Source organism: Octodon degus, unplaced genomic scaffold (assembly GCF_000260255.1).
Source record: "Octodon degus isolate 3935 unplaced genomic scaffold, OctDeg1.0 scaffold00009, whole genome shotgun sequence".
In the NCBI taxonomy this organism is placed as follows: Eukaryota; Metazoa; Chordata; class Mammalia; order Rodentia; family Octodontidae; genus Octodon; species Octodon degus.
Window position 1 is genome coordinate 5,863,906 of NW_004524585.1, and position 23,763 is coordinate 5,887,668.

A 23,763-nucleotide genomic window follows, 5' to 3' on the forward strand; every position below is an offset into this window, starting at 1 on the left:
CTGTGTTGCTAAGGTTTGAGCTGATTGCAAGGCCACTATCTGGAGAGATTAGAGTTGTATCTTGGATTAGTGTGGAGATTGCATCTAAATTTCTGTTTTAGGTCCTGTCTACATTACCCAAATAAATCAGTTAATTCTTGAACCTCATTTTACAATTGATGACTGCAAAATAAGCACTTTATCTTTGTATTTCTTTGAATTATATTCAAAGTACCTTCCAGTTTAGTAGGTTGAGTCATACCTTGGAGTTCGGCTGCTTTCAAAAGCAATTTCTTTGTTGTCAGATGTGCTAAGATAGTAGACAGAGCTTTCAAAAATCATTGTTAAAAGAGAATCTGAAGAAACTTTTTTTACCAGAAACCACAAAATCAAAAATAATATGAAATAGTTAAACTGTTAAAAGAGTAATACACCAATCTATAATCCTATATCTAGTAAAATTATTCTTCAAAAGTGAAGGAGAAATATTCTCTTGCACAGACAAAAATTGGAAATTTACCACCAGTAGACCTGTAAGAATGTAAAAGGTATTATTCAGGCAAAAGAAATATGACAAAACTTAAAATATTGCTCCTTCGTAGAGTAAATCAGAATATTGGGAAATGAATAATTGAAGGTAAAATGGAATCAATTTATTTAATTGATCAGTTCTATAGGTTGGTAGTATCAAATGGTACCTCTGAGATACATGCAGGACATTATACATTTACCACAAACTTATAAAATTTTCACTTATAACACAGAGAGTAAACATTAATATATTTTAAGACACTAACTTGGAGTTTAGAGAATCTCAAGATGGATTAACAAAAAAGTAATTGAATACTAAACTTACGGGATGACCTTACCTAAAAGGGAAGAGAAAGTTGAAGTAACCTAAACTTTTCGGAAACTATAAGATGACACTGACAAAGGATCTACAAACTGCGGTACAGGGTTTCAGGCTAAATCCTGAGGGGATTTGACTGAACTTGTCAGATATAAAAGCTATATTTCTTGTTATATAGGTCTTGCTTTATCTTGGTCTTAACCATCCAGCAGAAAAGTATAAAAATGAGGTATAAAAAGTAAAGCCATATTAATATGTTGAGCTATAAAAGGCTCAAGTCAACAACTTCAGACATTGCCAGTCCTACAGATAACCCACTACTATTATGGACTAGTGGACTATATTGGATTATTTTGCTAAATTCAATCACCTACAATATTTAAACGGCAAGAGAATACCCATCTCTGACAAAGCTAAACAAAAAAGGGGGATATAAATAAAGTACCATTTTGTAGTGAAATATATATATATATATATATATATATATATATATATTAGTTAAGATAGATATTACAGCTACTTTTTCTTAATTCAATGAGAAGAAAGATTTGTACTAATAGTTTTTGGACAGGATATCATGTCTGCATCGTCTACTATGAATAACTATTACGAAGACAATAAAACACAATGTATTAATTATTATAACTGTCCTATTAACCTGATCTGAAACTGTCTCATTGCTATTTATTTCTCAATAAAATTAATAAAAAAATAAAAATTAAAAAATAAACCAACAGAAAAGGTAATAAAGAAATTATAAGACAAAAAGGAAAAGTAACTGCATATAATTATTACACTTACTGGTGAAATTATTTCTCATGTGAAAGAAGAGTAATAATTTGGAAAATGCTATACCTACATCATAGAGTTAAACAAAAGTAAGTAGAAGTCAAATGGTAGAACCTGGCTTCCAACTCTTAGGAAAGATGTTACAGATAGCAAAGAAGACAGAAATTGCATGGTGGAAATTCACAGAAACTAAACTATTGAACATTTACAAGTTTTTTTGAAATTCAGTTTGAGGTTCTTCTCTATTTTTAAAGCTTCTGTGTCCTATTATTTATGTTCTATTTCCACTCCACTATGTACTTCCTGTCATATTTGTAATTGGCACTCTGTTTTAGCTCAATAGTTCCATAGGAACTATGATTAATTTTATTCTAAGTAGAGAGCACCTGGTATATAGATGCAGATAGAGACTGTAAAAGAAAAATAACCACGGGCAGAGTTATAGGAATGTCGTGCAAGGAATGACAACAAAAAGATAGCCCAATAAAGAAGACATACTCAACTCAAGAAGAGACAGTAATTCAAATAGAAAAACTTCAGAAAAAGAAGTTTCAGGATGAAAGGTCAAAAGTGTCAAATAGATCAAAGAGATTACAGAAACATTTTATTAATACTAAACATTTGGGGCCAGGATTTTGCTCAGAGCACAGTGCCTGCCTGGGAAGCACAAGGTCCTGAGTTCAATTCCCAGTACAAAAAAAAAATTGCAAAGGCTAAATATTTGGGGTAGAATTGTATCCTCTCAAAAGATACTGTATATTCAAGTTTCAATACCTGGTAACTGTGAATGTGAGCTTATTTGGCAATAATATCTTTATAAATATATGCTTATATTATATTGATTGGGTGGGTTTATGAGAGAAAGACGAGAGATTTAGACACAGAAACAGAAACTCATACAGTAAAAAAGTCCATGTGACCATAAAGAGATTAAAATGACACTACTTGGAGCCAAGGACTTATAAAGATACTAGCAACAGCTGTAAACTAGAAGGCAGTGAGTGACGCTTCCTTAGTACCTCTAGAGGAGGTAGGGCCCTGCTGACACCTTGCAGACTTCTACTAAACTCCAGCATTATGAGAAATAAATTTCTGTAGTTGTACATCACCTACTTAGAGGCATTTTCTTACAAGAAGCCTAAAAAACTAATACATCAAAAAGAGCTAACTGATTCCAAGGCTTGCTGAGGGCTTCTCAAATAAGATTTTAGAGGAACAAAGGGAGACTAAATGGTGGACAATTCGGAAGTGCGCAAATGGGAAAATTCATGGCACAATCACGAATCATAATTTTAAAAAATTGAAATAATCAAAAAAATCTCATTCACTTCCATTAGCAATTATTTAAATATTTTATAGTAATAAATTTTTCAAAATTTCAACAGTGTATGCATTTATGCACTACTAAGATTTTGAGAATTAGATAACATCCTTGTGCTACAATTTAAACTTATCTTGCCACAGAAAATAGTGTTTGTGCTTTCACATATTTATTCTTATTTTTTAAATTTCCTTCTTTCATGTATTTTGACAGTATTATAAACAAACATTTCCACAGTTAAGTCTGTATTGAAGGGACATTATTCCCCTTCTCGTGTTTCTTCTCCTGCTGTATAATGTAAAACTCAGCTTTTCTTCGCAACTAGCTCTATGTGCAAAAAATCAGGATACCATTTCATTTTATGTTACTAAGTTCAAGATGTAGTTCAGTCTTAAAATAACATAAAGACTAGACAAATAGTTCTATCTGGTGACATCTAACCCTGGAGCCTCCTCTGTGTTGGCCATTACTGCCAGGAGAGGAATTTAACAACTAACAGCAATCATTATTTCCTCTGAGATACATTTCAACTGACTTGGATGACTGTCTCTGCTTTCCCCCTCCCCCTTTAAATCACTTCACTGAGGTATGACTGACATTTAACTGTACCGATTTAATGTTTGTAACTCATTTTTAACAACAAAAGATATGTCTCTTGCAAACCACCTGGAAGGAAAGGCTTGCTATGGCTAATGTTTCTTCCATCTATTAATGCATTTCTAAAATCAGATGCTGTAGAGCTTTGAAGATGATCAATATAAAAATAATCCTCTCTATCACCGTGTCCCACAGAATGTACTCCTGCAATTAGTCCCACTTTGTACCGCTGGTGAGACAGGACTACAGGTAAGAAATAAGACAAGGATTACTGAATATTTTATTCAGCAAATCAACCGTTTTATGTGCACAGCAATCTGACATTTTATTCATCAAGAAATGCCAATTTTAACCTATCAACCATTTAAAATATGTTTATATAAGACCTAAAGAGATCTTTATCCCTTCACATTCAAATTAATTTATAATCATTGGCCTTATAGAGAAAAATAAAAGATGATGTGTTAAGGAAGCTTCCAAGGAAATAATATGCTTCATCTTTTAGTTTATTGAACTTGTATGTTTCTTTTCAAAGTATAGTATTTCATAAAATAAAAGTTTGGGACTAGTCAGATAGCTCAGTGGATTTAAGGGCCTGCCTAGGCAGACACGGGGGCTGGGGGTTCAACCCCGGGGCCTGCTGTGCCGGCCCCACCTCCAGGGCACACTGAGACAGCAAAGGAGACTGGGAGTGGTGGTGTGTGCCTACAATCCCAGCGTTTGGGAGGCTGAAAAACAGGAAGGATCACTACAAGTCCTATCTGTCTAGTGAGACCGTGTGGACCCTGTACAAAATACATAAAAAAATTTGAAATATATTAAAATCATTTTGAATACTTTTAAATGGAATTTTATTGCCTTAAATTGTCTGATAAAAAGTTTCTGTTATATAAAATACATGTCCTTGATTTGCTTGTGCATTACTTCAAACTTTATTAGTAATATGATGTTTAATTAAAGTAGATATGATTTTAAATACAATTAAACTTTTAACAATGGAACAAGCAGTAGTGGCTTTTTTTGAAATAACTTAAGCCTAAGCTAAAACTTGGTCATGTACCTACGATGGTTTTTACATGTGTTTTGTTTCTGTTAGCTATCAATTTGAAATTAATTACTTTATTATGAGGAAAAAATAAAAGTAAAATAATGCATGCCAAGATTCAAATAGATGTGAATTTTCAGAAATCATTTTTATTTTGATTTTAGTGATGACATATCACCCAAAAAAATTGGTTGTGTTAGCTGGGTAAATTTTTTTTTTTTCTGAACAGGGTCTACAGGATCTCAGTATATAGATCAGACTCGTATAATCCTCCTGTTTCAGCCTCCCAAGAGCTGAGATTAGAAGTGTGTGCAACAAACCCAGTCTCAATTGTCCTCTCAGTGCGTCCCAGGGGTGGAGCCAGTACTACAGGCCAGGGATTGAACCCCAGCTGCCGCGTTTGGCTAAGCAGGCACTATAATCCGCTGGTTAGCTGTGTAATTAATCAATTACTTTTAACTAATAGATTATTATTAACAGCTTATTCTCCTTGGCTCACTAATTGTATAGGATAGGCAAAAAATTTTATTTTTCCTAAAAACTGTTCGCTTCATTATATGTTGTCCTATAAAATGTGTTAGATGTTATTAGAATCATAGCTTGCAGCATATGATTACAGTCTATTAAAATAGTATCATCACACAAAGTACTAAATTTTGTCCTTATAATCTCCATTAAAGATTGAAAAAGACCAAAAGTAACAGTTTCCTCTACCAAGAACCAAAATCAGTACCAAACTTCGGGAATAACATGCATTTTATCTGAAGACCAATGAGACCAGCACTTAAATGTCCCCCTGAGGGACCAGACAGCTTGGGTTCACATCGCATGTCCACCGGTAACTCACCCAGGTCAGCTAACATCTCTGAAATTCACCTCACACAGTTAGAAGAAAGAAAGACAAGATGAACCTGTTTTATAAGATCTGAAAGATTCAGAACTGTATTCTTACAGTGCACTGTATGATAGGATAAACGTGTGAGAACCTAGGAAAGAAGACGTTAGAGGCAGCTAGCATTGAAGGGAGGAAAAACGACTTTCTATAAAGACCTTTAAGACAGTATAAGATCCAGTATGACTAACTCACAAGAAATCCCATATTTTCCTTTCACCTTTAGATGGTTGGATTACTTGAAGAGTTTCCAATCTAGTTTTATAAATATACCTAATGAAATAACTTCAGGAAATGTCAGTGGAGAGCCCTGTAAGTTTTCACTTTCTCACAGCTAAAATTTAAAGCAGATTTGAAGTGACTGTTCCTTACTTCACTAATTATTCGGTTGCATGGTGTCATTAGTGTCCCCTTGGGAAGAAATAAAAGGCATTAGCCTCCTAAAGAGTGGTGAAGGAGAACTGAAAACACTCAAGGCTTCTTCATACACATGAGAAGATATTGTCAAATATCTAAAGAGGTTGAACATTATCTTAGGTCATGCTTATGTAGATCACCCTGAGCATTGTTTTTCATGTGATTGAAGAGGAAATATAGGAAACTGGGGCAATAATACATTAACTTATCCAAGGAGAAAGGAGGCCTTCACGTATCTGAGCCAGAAAGGGGAGGAAGATGTAACATAAAATAAAATTTAAGAAAGACAAGTTGCTTATGTTTTGAATTAATGAGAGAAAAGACTCTTCACATGTTTTTTTTTATTTTGTAACCTCAATTCATAGTTTTTTAATTTATATGAGTTATATTCTCAAGGTAGGGTTTGACTATGTCAGGGTATGGACCATAGCTCAATGTGTAACAGTAGAAAAACTACAATACACACTTTGTGCAACAGAGGACTGAATTGCATCCCTGAATCTGTGATGATCAGAAAATGAATTATATTGTGTCACCTGTTGGAGCTACTATATTTAATATTTACCATGTTGTTTTATACCCTGATGGCAGCATTCAGTGGTGCCAACTTTCTGTCCCTTTTTCGACCTAATAGGTACCTACATCATTATATATACCTTAGACAATGCTATCTTACATAAATTTCCATGATGATGAAAATGCTGCATATTTTTGCTGTTCAACATAGTTATGTATGGACACATGATACAGTGCTTAAGACATACATAATGAGACTGAAGAACAGATTTTAATACTTGTATAGAGACATCATTAATATACAATAAATAACGTAGCTACAATTTCTATTTGCAATGCTTTCTAATTCCTTTTTTAGGTTTGTATATACTGGTAAAATAAATTCTCTTCTTTCTTATTTTTTTCTAGTGTCTTTTTTTTGTGATATGAATCTGATGAGGAATTCTTTCAGCTTTTGCATATCTATAAAGACTTTAAACATTGTTTTTAACAATATTCCTTTTTAATAAATAGAGCATTCTAGATTGACAGTTTTATGTTTTCAGTACTTTAAAAATGCTACAGGGAAAAATAATTTTCCTAGGTAAATCAAAGGTAAGGGAGTTCATCACTATGCTGCCTTTTAAAAATTACTGAAGGAAACTTTCGAAGTTTGCTAATTATTAACATAAAATGTATAAAGTTCAAAGCTCAATAGCATAAATATTGAACAGTTATATTTATACTACTCCAGCATTGAAATGGTAGAATAGAAAACAATTTTCATCTTTAACAAAAGGGCTAAAAGTAAAAATTAGAAAAACTATAGCTACAACAAATTGCTAGAGGATAGAAGTAGATATAACTTATGATATCAAACTTTGGCAACTGAGAGAGGGAAACAAAAGTTTAAAGCTTTAACTGTTTCTTTCTATAAACCAACAGAAATGCACAGTATAGTTGTCTAAAGTATCCTGCTTACGTACATAATGTTTTAATTTGTTTTGTCTCCTTTTTCCAATTGCTTCTTCTTTTTCTCTTCTTAATTTCTTACGTATTTCCTTTTTTCTTCTTCCAATTTTACGTGCATATATCTGATTATATATGAATAACTGGTTGGAAGACAACAGGATATATTACGACAAATACTGTGAAATTCTTATTAGTTTCTTAAGTGGAAGTCTGAATCACTTGTAATTTGTTGTTTCAATTCTAACTTTACTCTCTTTAAAAAATGAAAATAAATAAAATTAAAAAGTTTAAAGTTTTGTAAAATGAAAGTGTAAAATCTGTTAAAGACAATCATTAGTTTAGAACAGCCTATTGTAAGATGTTTTATGAAAGCCTCATTGTAGCCACAAAGTAAAAGTCTAGAGTAGTGCCTTAGTTACTTTTCTCTGGTTGCTAAGACAGAACAACCAGCACCCACAGTTACAAGGAAAGAGGCTTATTTAGCTCACAGTTTGTAGAGATTCAGTCTATAATCAGCCGGCTCTAAGGTAAAGTGGCATTGTTGAGGGTGGTGGAAGATACCAAGAGCCAACAGGAAAGGAGAGGAAGACATGCCTTTTTCTGCCCTTTTAATCTTGTCTATACTGCTGAAATTAGGGTGCTACCAATCCATCAGTGGACTGATCCAGCAATCTCTGACTCTTAATCCCAGCGTCTATCATCCCAGAATTTCACACTCTAAATTGAGTCACCTGTGAAAATTTCCCGTTACCGAGTGAGATTTTGAAGGGACATCTAGACACAAGCCATGACAAGTGGTTTCACAAAACATGAATAAAATGCAAAGCATACCACTGCCATTAAACCACCGAGGAAAACAACATGAGAAAACAAAGACACAAAAGAAATATAAAGCTATCAGAAAACGAATTACAGATTAGCAACAGCAATACCTTACTTATCAATAATTAACTTAAATATAAATGGGCTAAATTTTCTAGTCAAAAGACACAGTGACTTAGTGAATTTTTCAAAGACTCAGTTAAGTAGATTGTACTCAATTAAGCAATTTGTGCATGGATTGAAAAACATTGGATTGAAACAGATATTGTCAGGTAAATGGAAACCAAAGAGAGCAGGAATATCAGTATCAGACAAAGTAAACTCAAGCCAAAAACTGTAAAAACAAAGATGGATATTAGGTAGTGATAAATGGGTCAATTCACCAAGTGAATGTAACCATTGTAAATATCTATTCATCTAACCTCAGAGCACCTAATATATAAAGCAACTATTGCATGATCAGAAGATGATAATAATGTAATGGTAAGTATTTCAACGCCCTGCTTTTAATAAAGAACAGATCATCTAGACTGAAAATCAATAAAGAAGCATTAGAATTTGTTACATTTTAGATTAAATACACCTAACTGTCATAATGCCAAATATTCCATTCAGTGGTAACAGAACACTTAACATTCCTTGTAAAGAAAAGCCCAAAAGACATTTTCCCCTGAGTCCAGACCCTTATGCCCATTCTCTTAGCCTCAGAATAACTCCAAACACATTCAACCACCCTAACTTTGACAAGGGACCAAGCATGTTCACCAGAACAAAGAGAGCCTCTTTAATAAATAAATGGTGCTGGAAAAATTGACTTTCCACGTGCCCAAAACTAAAACTAGACCCACGTCTGTCACCACGCACTAAAATAAAGTCAAAATGGATCAAATATATAAATATTAAAAGAGAAACACCAAATCTGTTGAAAGACAAAATAGATTGAAATCCTGAAGACACATGCCTAGGTAAAGACTTCATGAACAAAACACCAAATGCATGGAAAATACCACAAAGAATCAACAACAAGGATCTCATCTTATAAAAACCTTTTGTAAATCAAAAGAAATCAGCAACAGAGTAAAAGACACCCCACAGAAAATTTAGCCACTTGTCCCACAGAAAAAAGACCTATATCTAGAACATATAAATGAAAAAAGTCAGGCCTACCACCTTCAAAGATCCAGTTCAAAAATGGACATTTGAGATGAATACACACTTCTCTAAAGAAAAAATAAAAATGGCAAATAAATATATGAAAAAATGTTCAACATCATTGGTCATTTGAAAGATACAAATGAAAACAGCAGTAAGGTTCCGTCTAAGGTTCCCTCTCACCCCAGAAGAAATGGCTATTACCAAGAAATCAACAAATAACAAACACTTGGGAGGACTGCGGGAAAAAAGGAACCCTTCTCCAACTGTCAGTGAGAGTGTAACACTGTGGAAATCAGTATAAAGACTCCTCAAAAAACTAGGATTAGAGGTCCCATTGCACCCAGCTATTCTCCTCATGGATATCCTCCCAGAAGAATGAAAAGCAACATAACCACAGCGATAGATGTACACCCATGTTTCTAGCAGCAGTTTATAATAGCTAAATCCTGGAAACTACCCAAATACTGAGGAGTGGATAAAAAAAGGTATGGCCTTTTTAACAAGAGAGATATACTCAGCTACAAAGAAGGATAAACTTGAGACTGTTATAGGTAAATGCATACAACTTGAGACCACACGCATAAATGAAATACATCCGACTCACATGTGTGGACATCATACTGCTTCCCTGGTGTGAGAAACTGAGTGAACAAATAAGGACCAAAATGTATAGCTGAAATGGTGAAATGGGAAGAAATTGTTCAAAAGGAAAACGGAACTAGGATGGGCGAGAGGAGACAGGAAGAAAGAGAAAAAGAGATACAAGACAGTTACACTACTAGTCTCTCTTATGTCCTGAGTCCTCACTGACCTTGGTTGTTTATTTCATTGAAAAAATAAGAGTTGGCCATTTTTTTCAGGGAAATAAAAAATGAACACCAATACCCCTGAAAATGTGGCCTCAGTCCTATATATAAAACAAAACATTCCAACCAGGAGGCCCTCGGCGGCAGAAAAATAGGGAACCTTACACAAACAGGAAACAGCTGCTCTTCCGATCCCTCTCTGATCTCAATAAGTCTCAATCTCTCTCTGTCTCTCTGTCTCTCTGTCTCTCTCTCTCTCTCTCTCTCTCTCTCTCTCTCTCTCTCTCTCTCTCTCTGTCTGTTTCTCTCTCTTCCTTCCTGTCCTCTTTCTCTCTTTCTTATACCCAGAGGTACATATAAAACATTCTCCAGGATAGATCATCAAAAAAAGTCCTATCTAAGGAAAGGGAAATCATGTTAATTATCTTGTCTAGTCAAAATGGTATAAACTGGAATTAAACAATAGAAGAAATCACTAAAAAACTCATCAATATGTGAAAATATAGCATGCTCCTGAGTTAAAGAATAAACAAAAGGGGAACTTTGAAAACATCTTGAGGTAATCAAAAATGGAAAAGTAATATACAAAAACCTATGGAATGTAGTGAAGTTGGTTCTGAAAAGGAAATACGTATCATCAATTGCTCATGTCAAAAAATTATAAGGAAGAATTTATGTAAATAATATGATATCTTAAGGAACTAGAACAAAAGAACAAAATAAAACCAAACTTAGAAGGAGAAAGAAAATTAAAAGTTCAGAAAAGAATAAATAACACTAGAAAAGCAATAGAAAGACTTCATGTAAAAATAATTAACAAAAAAATTTAAAAAATTAACAAAGCAAAGAAAAATAAAGAAGACCCAAATATATAAAATAAGAAATGGAAAAGGAGACATTACAATGATGATGCAGAAAGCCAAAGAAAGGATCATAAATCACTATACACCAACAAACTGCATAACCTAGAAAAAAAATGTGTAAATATCTAACAAGATGAAATCATAAAGTGAGGGAAAAATCTGAATAGATCAATAATATAAAAAGAGATTTAGTCAGGAGTTAAAATCTCCTTTGAAAGAAAAACCTAGAACCTAATTGCTTCACAATTGAATTTTACTAAACATAATCCAGGGCCAGTGAGATAGCTCAGCAGACTAAAGATTCTGCTTAGGCAAGCTCAGGGACTATGTCCAATCCCAGCACCACATGCCACACCAGCCCTGCCCCCAGACTGGACTGAGCCTGCCATAGTCTGCGTACAGTGACATACACACCTGTAATCCCTGCACTGGAGGGGCTGAAAACAAGAGGATCACCATGAGTCTGGACTGCATAGTGAGACTCTGTAACAACCAAATTTATCTTTAAAAATAGGTTGTTTTTTTAACAATAATCCTTCTGGAATCCTTCCAAACAAAATCAACCCCTACAGGGAAAATTCCAAACTCATTTCACAAGGCCAACATTACTCTAATACCAAAATTAGAGTAAGACACTACAAGAAAGCCATATCATAAGCAAGAATATCTGATGGCCATAAACTCAACCAAGTGCTAGCTTAAGCAGTATATAAAAAATTATTCACCATGATCAAATGAGATTAATCTTGGGATGCAAAGACAGTTTAGATATACAAAGCAAAAATGTGATACATTGCTTTAATAGGAGAAAGACCAAAATTTATATGAACATCTCATTAAAGACAGAAAAATTCTTTCATGATAAAAATAACTCTCAGTAATTAGACATAGAAGGAATTTAAGAACATAATATGACCATATATGTCAAGCCTACAGCTAACATCATACTCAGTGATGGAAAAAGTGTGGGTTAAGATTAGAGACAAGATGAAAATGCATAGATTTATCCCTTCTCAACATAATACTAGAGGTATTTATAGAGCTCTTAAGCAAGACAAGGAAATGAATGCCATCCCTACTGAAAAAGAAGAAGCTAAGTGTTTCTTGCTGACATTCTCTAATATAAAGAAAACTCTGAACTTGAAAAATAAAGCAAAGTAAAATAAAAACCTGTTGAAACTCATAAAACATTCAGAAAAGCTGAAGGCTCCAAAATCAATACATAAAAATACAGTCTTTCCATATACTAACAATGAATTACTTGAAAAAAGATTTTTAAAAAGATAGCATTTACAACAGCAACAAAAAAAATAAAAATTAGGTATAAAATTAACATGGATATGAAAAAATTTACTTACACAGAAAATAGTAAAATACTAATGTAACTAATTGATGAAAACACAAATAAATGAAAAGATATCCAACGCTCAGGAATTAGAAAATTTTCTATTGTTAATATGTCCAAGCAACTCAGTTACTACAGATTCAATTCTACCAAATATTCAAAGACATGTTTCAAAGAAACAGAAAAATAATCCCAAATTTTATGTAGAACCACAACAGTCTCAAATAATGAAAATTTGAGATAAATTAATTTGGTATAGATTGATATTGATTAATATGATTACTCATATTCTCTGCTTTCAAAATATAGTACTATTGTAACTGGAATATTTGCTGATATAAAAAGATCAATGGAACTGGAAAAACCAGAAATATACCACCTCAAAATGGCAAACTGATTTTCAACAAAGATGCCAGAAATATAAAGCACAAGAGATGACCCGGGGCCACTGGATCCTGAATAGACCAAGAGCATAGGCCCAGCGAGTGAGTGAGACCGTCGGGGGCATGCGGGATCCTGAATAGACCCAGAGCCCAGGCCCGGGGTGTGAGTGAGACAACCCCGGGCCCGCGGATCCTCATTTGACCCAGAGTGCAGGCCCAGAGCGGAACCCTTCAGCAGAACTCCCTGCGAAGAGGCTAGAGGCAAGACCCACCCAGCTGATTCAGGAGCAGAACATCTTGCCAGAGTGACACAAAAGGTTCAACTCTAATGCCTGCAGCAGAAAGAAGTGGAGCACAGCAGCTAGATCCAAACAACACCCACCTGGAGGAATCTGAACTTCGTAGATCCAGACCTGGTGCTAAGGTAATAACTCTATCTAAGCTCTACACCAAAGGTCAGAAGACAGTGGTATACAAAATGACAAAGAGAAGGAACAAAATGCAGTCTCAGGCCCTGAGTTCACCCAGTACAATTGCAGAGGACACTAGCACTGAGGAAACTGGAAATCACACGCCAGATACCTCTGAAATAATAGCATTGGCAGTAAAGAAACAACTGTAGAAAGGCATAGAAGAAATCAGATCAGATGGCTCAGTAGAATAAGTGCTTCTCTGGCAAGTGCAAGGATCTGAGTTCAATCCCTGGTTCTGCAAAAACAAAAAAGAAAAAAGAAAAGAAATTGAAGCCTTATTTCACAAGATGTACAAAATCAGCCCAAAATGAATTAAAAACTGAAGAAAATGATCAGAAACTATAAAACAGCTAGAATGAAATAAACAAAGCTGTATTATAGTGGTTAAGTTAACAAGTTTTGGGGTTTGACTTCTAAGCATATAAAACAATTTTTCTCAATCCAAAATAATTTTATTCATTCATTGTAGTTTTCTTTTTTAATTAACTTTATTGACAAAGAAATAGCAATGAGACAGTTTCAAAACAGGTTTATAGGACAGTTACAATAATTAATACATTGCTTATTTTTTGTTTTGGTGGAACCAGGGATTGAACTCAGGCCCATGCGCTTGCCAGGGAAGCACTTATTCCACTGAGCCATCTTCCGGCCCCTACACTGCATATTGTTTTCTTCATAGTAGTTATTCATAGTACAAGATGCAGAGATGATATCCTGTCCCAACACTATTAGTACAAATCTTTCTTCTCATTGATCTAAAAGAAAGTAGCTGTGTATCTATCCTAACTATTTTGTATATACAGACATGTGTATTGTTTCACTACAAAATGGCCCCATTTATATACCCCTTTTTTGTTTAGTTTTGTCAGAGATGGGTATTCCATTGCCATTCAAATATTGTAAGTGCGTGAATTCAGCAAAGTAATCCAATATAGTCTAGCACTCCATAATAGTAGTTGGTTATCCATAGGACTGGCAATGTCAGACATTGTTGACTTGAGCCTTTTATAGCTCCATTCTAGTTTTCATCTCTGAGTTTTTCTTACATCATTTAAGTTTCCACTTAACTTTTTGAACACACAGGTTATGTTATAATAGTGGTTAGAATATGTTTGTTTTTTATCATTTACTATGAGTTGCTGATTCCTGCTTTTTTGCATGTTCTGCATGCTTTTTTAACACATTAATTTAGATTTTATAAACCTACTTCCTTGTGTTTTTTTTCTTGGCTATGAGATAGTGTATTTTATTTTCTTGGTTTCTGAATTTTTAAGAATTCCTATAAATATTCCTGAGCTTTGCTCTTGGGATATAGTTAAATTAATTGAAAATAATTCTACTTTGGATATTGCAGAATTTATTAGGTGAGAGTGGAGCATTGCTCAGCATAGAGAAAATTGATTTTCAAGCACTGCAACAAAACTGTTCATCACCCTTCCATAAGTCTGCCAGTGCGGACAAAAAATGTGTGCAGCGCTCTCTGAGCAATGGGACAGTCACTTATTAACTTTCTGGGTGAATTTTTTCCAGGTTTTGAATAGTTTTCTTAAAGGAATGTGCTCACTGATTCTTCAGTACTTAGCTAAATTCTTGAGGGAATGCTGTACATTTTTCTGGATTTCTCTGTGCAGCTACATCCTTTCCAGCACTTTCTCCTGAACACTTACTTGCTCAGGTGGAGCTTTTCCCCAGGCTTTCAGCTCGAGCTACAAAACTAAGGTAGCCTATGTGAGTCTGTCTGAGGCTCAGTCTTTGGAATAGGCTTGAGGTCATGCACATATGCCGTTATAGCGCTTGCCCCATTTGTTTCCCATCACAGGGAATCTTGCTATTTGTTGCCTGATATTTAATATATTGAAAACTAGTGCCAGAGATAGCTCAATGGTCTAAGCACCTGCCTAGGCAAGCCTGAGGACCTATATTCGATCCCAGTACCATATGCCATGCTGGCCCCGGAGTGCATAGTGCTGGCCACTGAGACCGGACGTGGTGGCACATGTCTATAAACCAGCACTGGGGAGGCTGAGTCAGGAGGATCACTATGAGTCCAAGAAGTGCTGTGAGACCCTGTACCAAATACAGTTTTACATATTTTTCAGTGTTTTATTTTGAATGATACAGTCCCTATCTCCTATGTCTCCATAGTAGAAATCTCAAACTATATTTTTTACATGAAATGGTATTATATAACTTAAATAGTAACAAGTGGCTCGTTGTTGCTGTTATGAACTGCAGTTCAGAAGCCAGAGATTCCAACTAACTATGTCAAACTATTCGAATCTGTCCCTCTGTCTCTCTGTGTGTCTCTCTCTCTTTCCCTGATTCTCCCTCTCCATCTGTCTCTGTCTCTCTCTCTGTCTCTCTCTCTGTTTCTCTCTCTCCCCGCCCCCCCCGTCTCATTCTGAAGACTGAACCACAGTCCTTTGCTCCAAGCTATCTGCATCCCTTTGCTACACTCCCAGACTCATTTACAACCTCCATTTTCAGATGGCTGTGTCTCAGTCACTAAGTCGCCCAAACTAGTCTCAAAGTTATGTTTCTCCTGCCTTAACCTTCCCATGCAGGGAAGACAAGCACGCATCACAACTTAGAACTCTAATTCTAATAAGTATTTCTGTGTAGTAAATAGTTTCAGGGCACATTAGAAATAAGTTACCCTTTAAAAATAATTGTGAGACTTTATAGAGTATTAAGGTATAAATTTCCTCAATTATCAGTAAAGATCCAGTGTTTTAGGTACAGCACCCAGTTTGGATAGACCTTCTTAAGAAAAAGATTCAAACTGGGAACAAAATTTAGATTTGAAAGTAAATATGTACATGAAATTAAAAGCGAATTATAAATTTCAAAAATTGACAAATACTGAAAACACACAACACAGAAACCTATCATGCAGATTTTGTGAAAAATTATGATACTTTCAATTTTTATATTTTTGATCAAATGCTTTTCTAATTATTTCTTTATGTGGCACAAGTTGATAATAGCTTAAATATAGACTGAGTAGAAAAGTTAATCAGCTTTTACTCTAGCATATTTGATTACATTTTTTACTTATTATTGAAATATTACAAAAGTCATTTCAAGTAGCACTCATGATTTGTGATGTGTATAAATTTTTAGGATTGTTGTCAAATTTTAGAAAAATTCTGTCACATTTCCTTGACATAATGAACAAGATGTCAAGGCAGTAAGAGTTCTTGGGAACTGGTATGATTCAGTATTTAAATACACAAGCTTTATAGTGTCTCTACAGACAACAGTATATCATTTATGACAAAAGCAAAGTTCCACTCTTATGAGGTATCAGTAAAAATTGAATTATTTTCTTAATTTTACATGTTTATTGATGATCTCGTGCGGAGAACCCTGCAGTGTGTCTCCAGAGTCCTGTCAGGTGTTATGCTGCACAAGCAAAAGGAGAGAGAAAAAGATAAAGTGGCAACACATCAGGGATCTGGGGTGACCAGTTGTTCACATGGAACAAAAGGCCAGGAGGCTACCGGAACCTCCGTATTTATTGATTATATCTGTGTTGAGGACAATGGGGGAGGGATGGTGAGTGTTTGCAGGACCCAGATGGAAGTGCTGGCAAGAAAAAAGCATTCAGGTAAGGATGAGACAAGGGCAAATAAGGAGACTGTCATTTATTCAGGGGAAACCATGTTCTGTTGTTAGTACATTGCTTTAAAGTTCCTTATCATCTCCTGTATACTAGTGTCACTAGTCACAGAGCTTCAGCTGTGAGCAGAAGAATTCAGGGGGTTTCTGGATCCCAATCTGGGTCACAGGGCAGGACACAGATGGCCTGGGACATCCCCTTGACTCAATTTATAGTCTGTGATCTCCAACAACCTCCACACTTTCACACTTTGTTTCTCCCTTCCCATGGATACCTGGTGCTGAGCAATATGGAATACATTCATGTATGCTGTGTCTTCAGTCCCTCATATTTGTATCACGATGCCAGTTGATTTAAAATTCTCAGTAAGACTATTCCTAAGAGCTATTATTACACAAAAGGAGGACCATCAGCTACCAAAGCATACACAATTGTGACAGCAAAACAGACTTCACCGATGTCAAACTGAAATTATATTGAGTGACTTTGGGGCTGCTTCCTCTAATACCTGACTCTCTAAAATATCCTGATTTCTCTTAACAGAAAAGCAAGTTCTGACAGTAATGATTAGTTTTTCCTCTTTTTCACAGTGGGATCTTGTATACATGCTGCATCATGAATTCATTAAGTTATCTACTTAACTTGTACCCAGAACTCTTACTTTTGCCTCCTTTCATTCTAGCACCATTGCCAAAGTCATTTAAATAATAATTGCCTATGTTCTTTTACCTTGTTAATCTACAAAATATTCATTATTGTTAGTCAGATAATTAATAATTTTATGTGAAATTCAAGCTAACTCTCACTTGAAGCCCTTCGTACTTTTTATGTACTTTCTTTGTGAAAAATTGCTGATCCAGTGTTGGCCTTTTCATTATTTCTAGAATATTCTCTGTACTTCCCTGTAGCTCAGTCTTTTCGCAGTGTACTGTTCCTTTAAACTGCAAGTATGCTTGAGACCATCATCAAACTGAGCTGTGTGCTCAGTAATTTCTCTTGCAGTTTTTATTATAGCCGTCATTTGTTACTTAGCACACATATTGTTAATTATAGTCTTCTAAGTATGGACTTTTTCCTTAATATAAATTTGTATCTTTTCAATCTTAATTTTTTTTTCCAATCCCATGGTCTACATATATATAGTAGCCATTTGTCGAAAATGTGACACGAACATCGAAGATTTGCATTCGCATTTTAGAGATTTGCATTTTATTTTCAACAATTGAAAATAAGATTAAAATATGCATAACTTAAAATACTCTGCAAATTTATAAGTGTGTTATACATTTTAAAATTATATCTATATGTATATATGGTAATAAAACAAGTGTGAAGCACACATTGAAGTAAAAATGTAAATATTTTCATTATATGGATCATTACAATTTAATTTATGCACATTTAACAGAGAGGTAGCAAACCATTTGAGAGGCAGAGTTAAAACTACAATTTGGGCAATTAGACCATCAGGTTTGGTACTTAACTCTAGCAATGTCTTTTGACCTTGAAGAAGTGGTTGAAGTGTTACGTGGTTCAGTTCATTCATCAACATGCTTTTGTGTGCTTATGCTGTCATAAATATTAAGTAAATGTTCCTTGACCTGCACTTGATATAAAATTAACACTCAATAATACTATTTTAATACTATTAGAGAACATATTTCAAGTATTAATTACAATATTGCTGTTAGATAAATAATCAGTATTAAAGATCTAAATTAGAGAAAATATTTGGATTCATTATGTAGATAGAACTGCCGGAGGTGGCGGTGAATGCCTTAAGCCCAGCACTCAGAAGGCAGAGGCCAGTAGACAGGGTCTTGAGTTCAATCCCCGGTACTGCAAAAATAAATAAATAAATAAAAAGCAGAAGAAGAACAAGAAGAAGGAGAAACAGGAGGAAAAGGAGGAGGAGGAGGAGGAGGAGGAGGAGGAGGAGGAGGAGGAGGAGGAGGAGGAGGAGGAGGCAGAGGCAAGCATATTACCATGAGTTCAAGGCCAGCCTGGGCTATACGGTGAGTGCAAGGTTAGCCTGAACTACGTATAGAATGTACATATAGAAGATCCTGTCTTCAAAAATACTATTAGATAAAAGTAAGGAAAGAGTAAAGAATAGAGTTTAACAATATGTCAACTTATGTGTTACAGGTAAAATGAAATTTAACCTCAAAATGATAGCTGAGGCCATGTTTGCTTGATTTGCCACATAGAACATTTTGTATATTTTTCTCAGGATACAAAACTACGTCTAATTCTTCAACTCACCAGTTTCTGAATGTGCAAGTAAAAAAAATGCATGAAATCACATAGGAAAGCAAATGGGTGAAGAGGGACATTTCATACAATAAAATGAACAATGCAGAAAAGGAGGTCATAATTCTAAGTAGCCATACAAAAAACCACTGTATGAGGGGTCAGGGAGATGGCTCAGTGGAATAAGCACTTCCCTGGCAAGCACAAGAGCCTGAGTTCAATCCCTGGTTCCGCAAAAAAAAAAAAAAAAAAAAAAAAAAAAACACTGTATGATTCTCTTCCCAACAAAATTAAACAATAAGCCAGTTTATTTCTTTTTATTTTTAAGGAGAATAAAAATAATGTTAAAACATTAGAAGTGATACAAATTTCACTAGACAAAACGGTAGAAACTCAGCAATGGTATTTACATTGCATATTGTTGTATTCAAATTAGTCATTCAGATACAAGATATATGCATGCAAAATTGGTCAAAAATTATAAAAAATATATAATTTAAGCATTAACTGTTCAATAGGCCAGTAGAAATCAGCAGTATAGTTATACATGCTATTCTCTGTATGTACATATATTTTCCCCCTTATTTCTTTTCTTTTTTCCTTTCCCTCATCCCAGTTGTTCCTTCCCTCTGAACACTTTCCTTCACTTTCTCAGTACCTCTTGTAGTTCTTGGATTTTATTTGCTCTTTCAGGTTCTTATACCAGGGAGACAATATGATATTTACATATGTATGTCTGATTTATTTCACTTATGAATATGGTCTCTAGCTGCATTCATTTACTTATAAAAAGCCTTGAGCATCTTAGATGAACACATGCTTCTCAGATGAAGAAATACAAATGGCAAATAAATATATGAAAAATGTTTGACATCATTGGTTATTTGAGAAATGTAAATTAAAACAACACTGAAATTCCATTTCACCCCAGAAAGAATGGTATCATCAAAAAAGCAGCCAAGCGCTGGCCACATTGCTCAGCAGATTAAACTGCCTGCCTAAGCAGACATGGGGACTGGTGTTTGATCCTTGGCATGCCATGCCGACCCTGTCCCCGGGGAGTGTTGATACAGTAACTGAAACTAGATGTGGTAGTGCATGCCTGTAATCCCAATGCTTGGGAGACTGAAAACAGGAGGATCACTAGAAGTCCAATCTGTGTAGTGAGACCCTGTAGACTCTGCACTAAATACATTTTTAAAAAGAAGAAGAAAGCAAGAAAAAAAAAGCAAGAAAGAAAGCCATTAGCAAATATTGGAGGGACTGTGGGGGGAAAGGAACTCTTCTCTACTGTTGGTAGGAGTGCAAATTGTTACAACCTCTATGGAAATCAGGTCTGGGGAGATGGCTCAATAGAATAAGTGCTTCCCTGGCAAGCACAAGGGTCTGAGTTCAATTCCAGGTTCTGCCAAAACAAAACAAAACAAAACAAAACAAAACAAAACAAACAAAAACAAAGCTGTCTCTTCTATGAAAGTCAGTATGCAGATTCCTCAAAAATCTAGGATTGGAGGTATCAGTCAACCCAGCTATTTCCTTCCTTTGTATTTTTCCAGAACTGAAAACAACCTATCACAGCCTTACACAAGCACCTATATTTGTAGCACTGCAGTTTGTCATAGCCAAATCTTGGAATCAACACAACTTCCCATCAACTAAGCAATAGATAAAAAAGATGTGGTATTTTTATACATTGCATTATTTCTCAGCAATAAGTCAATTTAAAAGATAGCTGGAAACTAAGTACCCAGCAATAGATACTTCAGAAAAAATTAAGAAAAATAAAAAGATGGAGACTATAGCCAATGTACTGTGGAAAGCTCAAGGGTATGAACTCATAGATTTCTAGCTTCCTGAAGCGTGACAAAAGTAACAATGTGCCAAGGCAGCAGACAATAATGATACTTTCAGAAAACAGTGCTAGAAAAATTGGAAGTTCATATTTTTGAAATGTGGCTGGAGCGCTTTTTAATATCATGTGCAAGAGTCAAGTATAGCCATGTTGGAGGTCTTCAATGTGAAACAGAATATTCTGCTTTTAGAGACAAAGCCTACTGACCTGGACTAGGTAAGGCTTCCATAAGTACACAAACATGCCTATTATAGAAGATAAGTTCGCATTATCTTAAAGTTAATTTTGTTTATTAAGATCCATGTGACTTAGTTACTTTTCTTTTTGCTGTGACAAAATACTTGACACCCAAAGTTAGCAGAGAAAATGTTGACTGCAGCTCACACTTTGTAGAGCTTTCAGTCTGTAGTTCGTTGGCTCCAAGTCAGGGTGGCATGGCAGAGGGGCACCGCAGAGGAGAAGCAATCTATGTCGGCAGAAGGCAGCAAGGCAGTAAGCAACCAGTGACAAGCAGCAAGCCACTTTCTGTCCTTTAAAACTTTTCCATTTGCACCCTTAGTTCTTGATCCCATTACATCAGCTACCTCTGAAAAGCCCCACCTATAACTGTGTGAAGCTCTGGAAGGATACCTGGATACAAGTCATAACACCACGTGACACTGAGTGAAATAATCCAAAGACTGAGGAGGGAAAGTATTTATACTACATATGCCCAGAATGTTTTCGTCTCTGGATTATGTAAAGAATTTCTACAAGGCAATAAGTAAAAGATAACACATAGAAAATATATGCAAAATACCTGAAAAGACAGTCCACCAAGAACTTTTGATGATGAATTTGCATATGGAAACTATTCAAAATTGCAAATACTAACATAACCAAATGTTGTTATGTGGAGCACCTTGTGCACTGTTGAAGGGTGTATTAATTGGGATACCCATGAAGAAAACTGATGTTATCTATTGCACCTAAACAAAAAGAATGTCCTAATATCTCACTCCTAGGTATGTATTCACCAGAAATGTGAGCACATATGTATCTAAACCCACATAATTTAATGTTTACAGCAACTATATTTGTATTCGCTCCAAATTGAAATTAGCCAAACAGCCATAAACAGCACTTACATAAATAGAAATGTGGTATGTTCAAAACTGGAGTATTAAATTGATTTAAGAATTAGCAAACCTTAAATACATCCAACCAAATGATAGACTATCCCAAACATAATTTTTACTGGGAGACCATAAACAGAAAAATAAATAACTTTTTTCCCACTTATATAAAGTACTCCAAACTTCATGTTCTTAGAAATGGGTGTAGCAGTCAGCCTATGTGGAGGATACAAAGGGTAGCAGACTGAAAGGCAGTACAACTGAAGTTTTCTGGGAGACAGAGTACTTCACTTTGACCAGGATTTGACCCGAATGTTGGTTGCATGGATGGCTTATCTTCAGTGTTCAGTAAATCATTTGCTCATTTTTTTTCAAATTTTAAGAAGTCTGCATTTCAATTTCTTGAGCCTGCTGCTTCCCACACATACATAAATGATTTTGAAAAGGCTCAGTTCATGACTTCCTGGAAAAGCAAGGCCCCCGATTAGCCAGCACTGGGTATGTTGTTGGCAAAATTTGCTGACATTGTCTGGGTGTTGGTTGTGGAAACATTGCTCAAACTGCAGTTCTGTAAATAAATGACTTTTTAAAGAACTTCCTTTGGTTTCTGTTCTGTGGTAGACACAAAATAAGACTAAATAGTTTGAGTAATTTGAGGGTTTATGAAATCCAGAGGCCAAAGCCAGCTGTTGCTCCACACACACTACAAAACTTGAGTTTGTCCAAAGGAGGACATTCCTGGGTTTGCAAGAACAAATCTAAGAGCAGGGCAGAGCGTTGGCATTCACAGGAATCTCAATCAAGTCTGGCAGTGTTGGGGCTCATGGTTTGCTTTTTCTGTTTATTTTGGAAAAGCTGCTGCTGGGAGGAGAATCTCGTAATCCCTTATTTCCCAAGTGGTATTTCAATTTCCTTTAGAAGCAAGTATTTTTTACTACAGTAATCACAAGTTTTATCAGAGGAGAACTGGACAGTGTGAGCTCTCTCGCAAGAACATTTATGCCTAAAAGACCCAGAACATGAGGCTACCAGCAAAGATTATTTGGTTTTTATTATGGACTGTTTGTGCAGCTGAAGGTAAGAACAGTAGAAGAGAAAAATTATTTTTCTCTCATAATTATATTAGAAAATATGTGCTGATAATATTTTCCAGTAATTTTTGTCTTAAAATGTGATTTAATTTTCTAAGAAGCTTAGTATTTGAGTAGTTTTTGACATTTATAAGCATATAATTGGCCAATTTGAGTGGCATATCTGATTATTTATCATAATTTTGCTTAGTGCAAAATTTTAAAAATGTTTTAATAATGTTCCTGAAAACTAAAATCTGGTATAGTTATTTCTCTTACCATTATCACAAAATACAAGTTTTTTCCTTAAAAGTTTCCCCAGAAATGCTTTATGTTCAAGTATTAAGAATGATGTAAAATACATAGTATATAAAAAAAACCTTTAAATCATGAGTGGATTTATGCCAGATATAACTTTAACTCATTAAAATAGAAAGATTATACAAATCTGAAGCAAAATTGAATATATAGTTTTTATAGCACCTTTTTCAATTTTTTTCTTTACTCTTGTAGTTATATATGTTATACATTCTTCAGTTGGTCCTTTGGATCAATACTTATGAAGAGTTTTTCTCTGGTGTTAGTAAGAGATTTAGAATTGTATTTAATGCTATAAATATTGCTCAGTAACTTAAAAGTTATCACAA

At 34.9% G+C, this 23,763-nt stretch overlaps 1 protein-coding gene across 1 annotated transcript in view; it reads left to right on the forward strand.

The window, feature by feature from the left end:
• Positions 1-22,716: 22,716 nt before the first annotated feature.
• Positions 22,717-23,763, forward strand: part of LOC101586433 (complement factor H) — an 88,034-nt gene continuing 86,987 nt past the window's right edge. Inside the window, exon 1 of the mRNA XM_023707776.1 lies at positions 22,717-23,123. Within this exon, the coding sequence (XP_023563544.1) occupies positions 23,066-23,123 (58 nt within the window). The 5' untranslated portion in view covers positions 22,717-23,065. The remainder of the gene's footprint in view (positions 23,124-23,763) is intronic.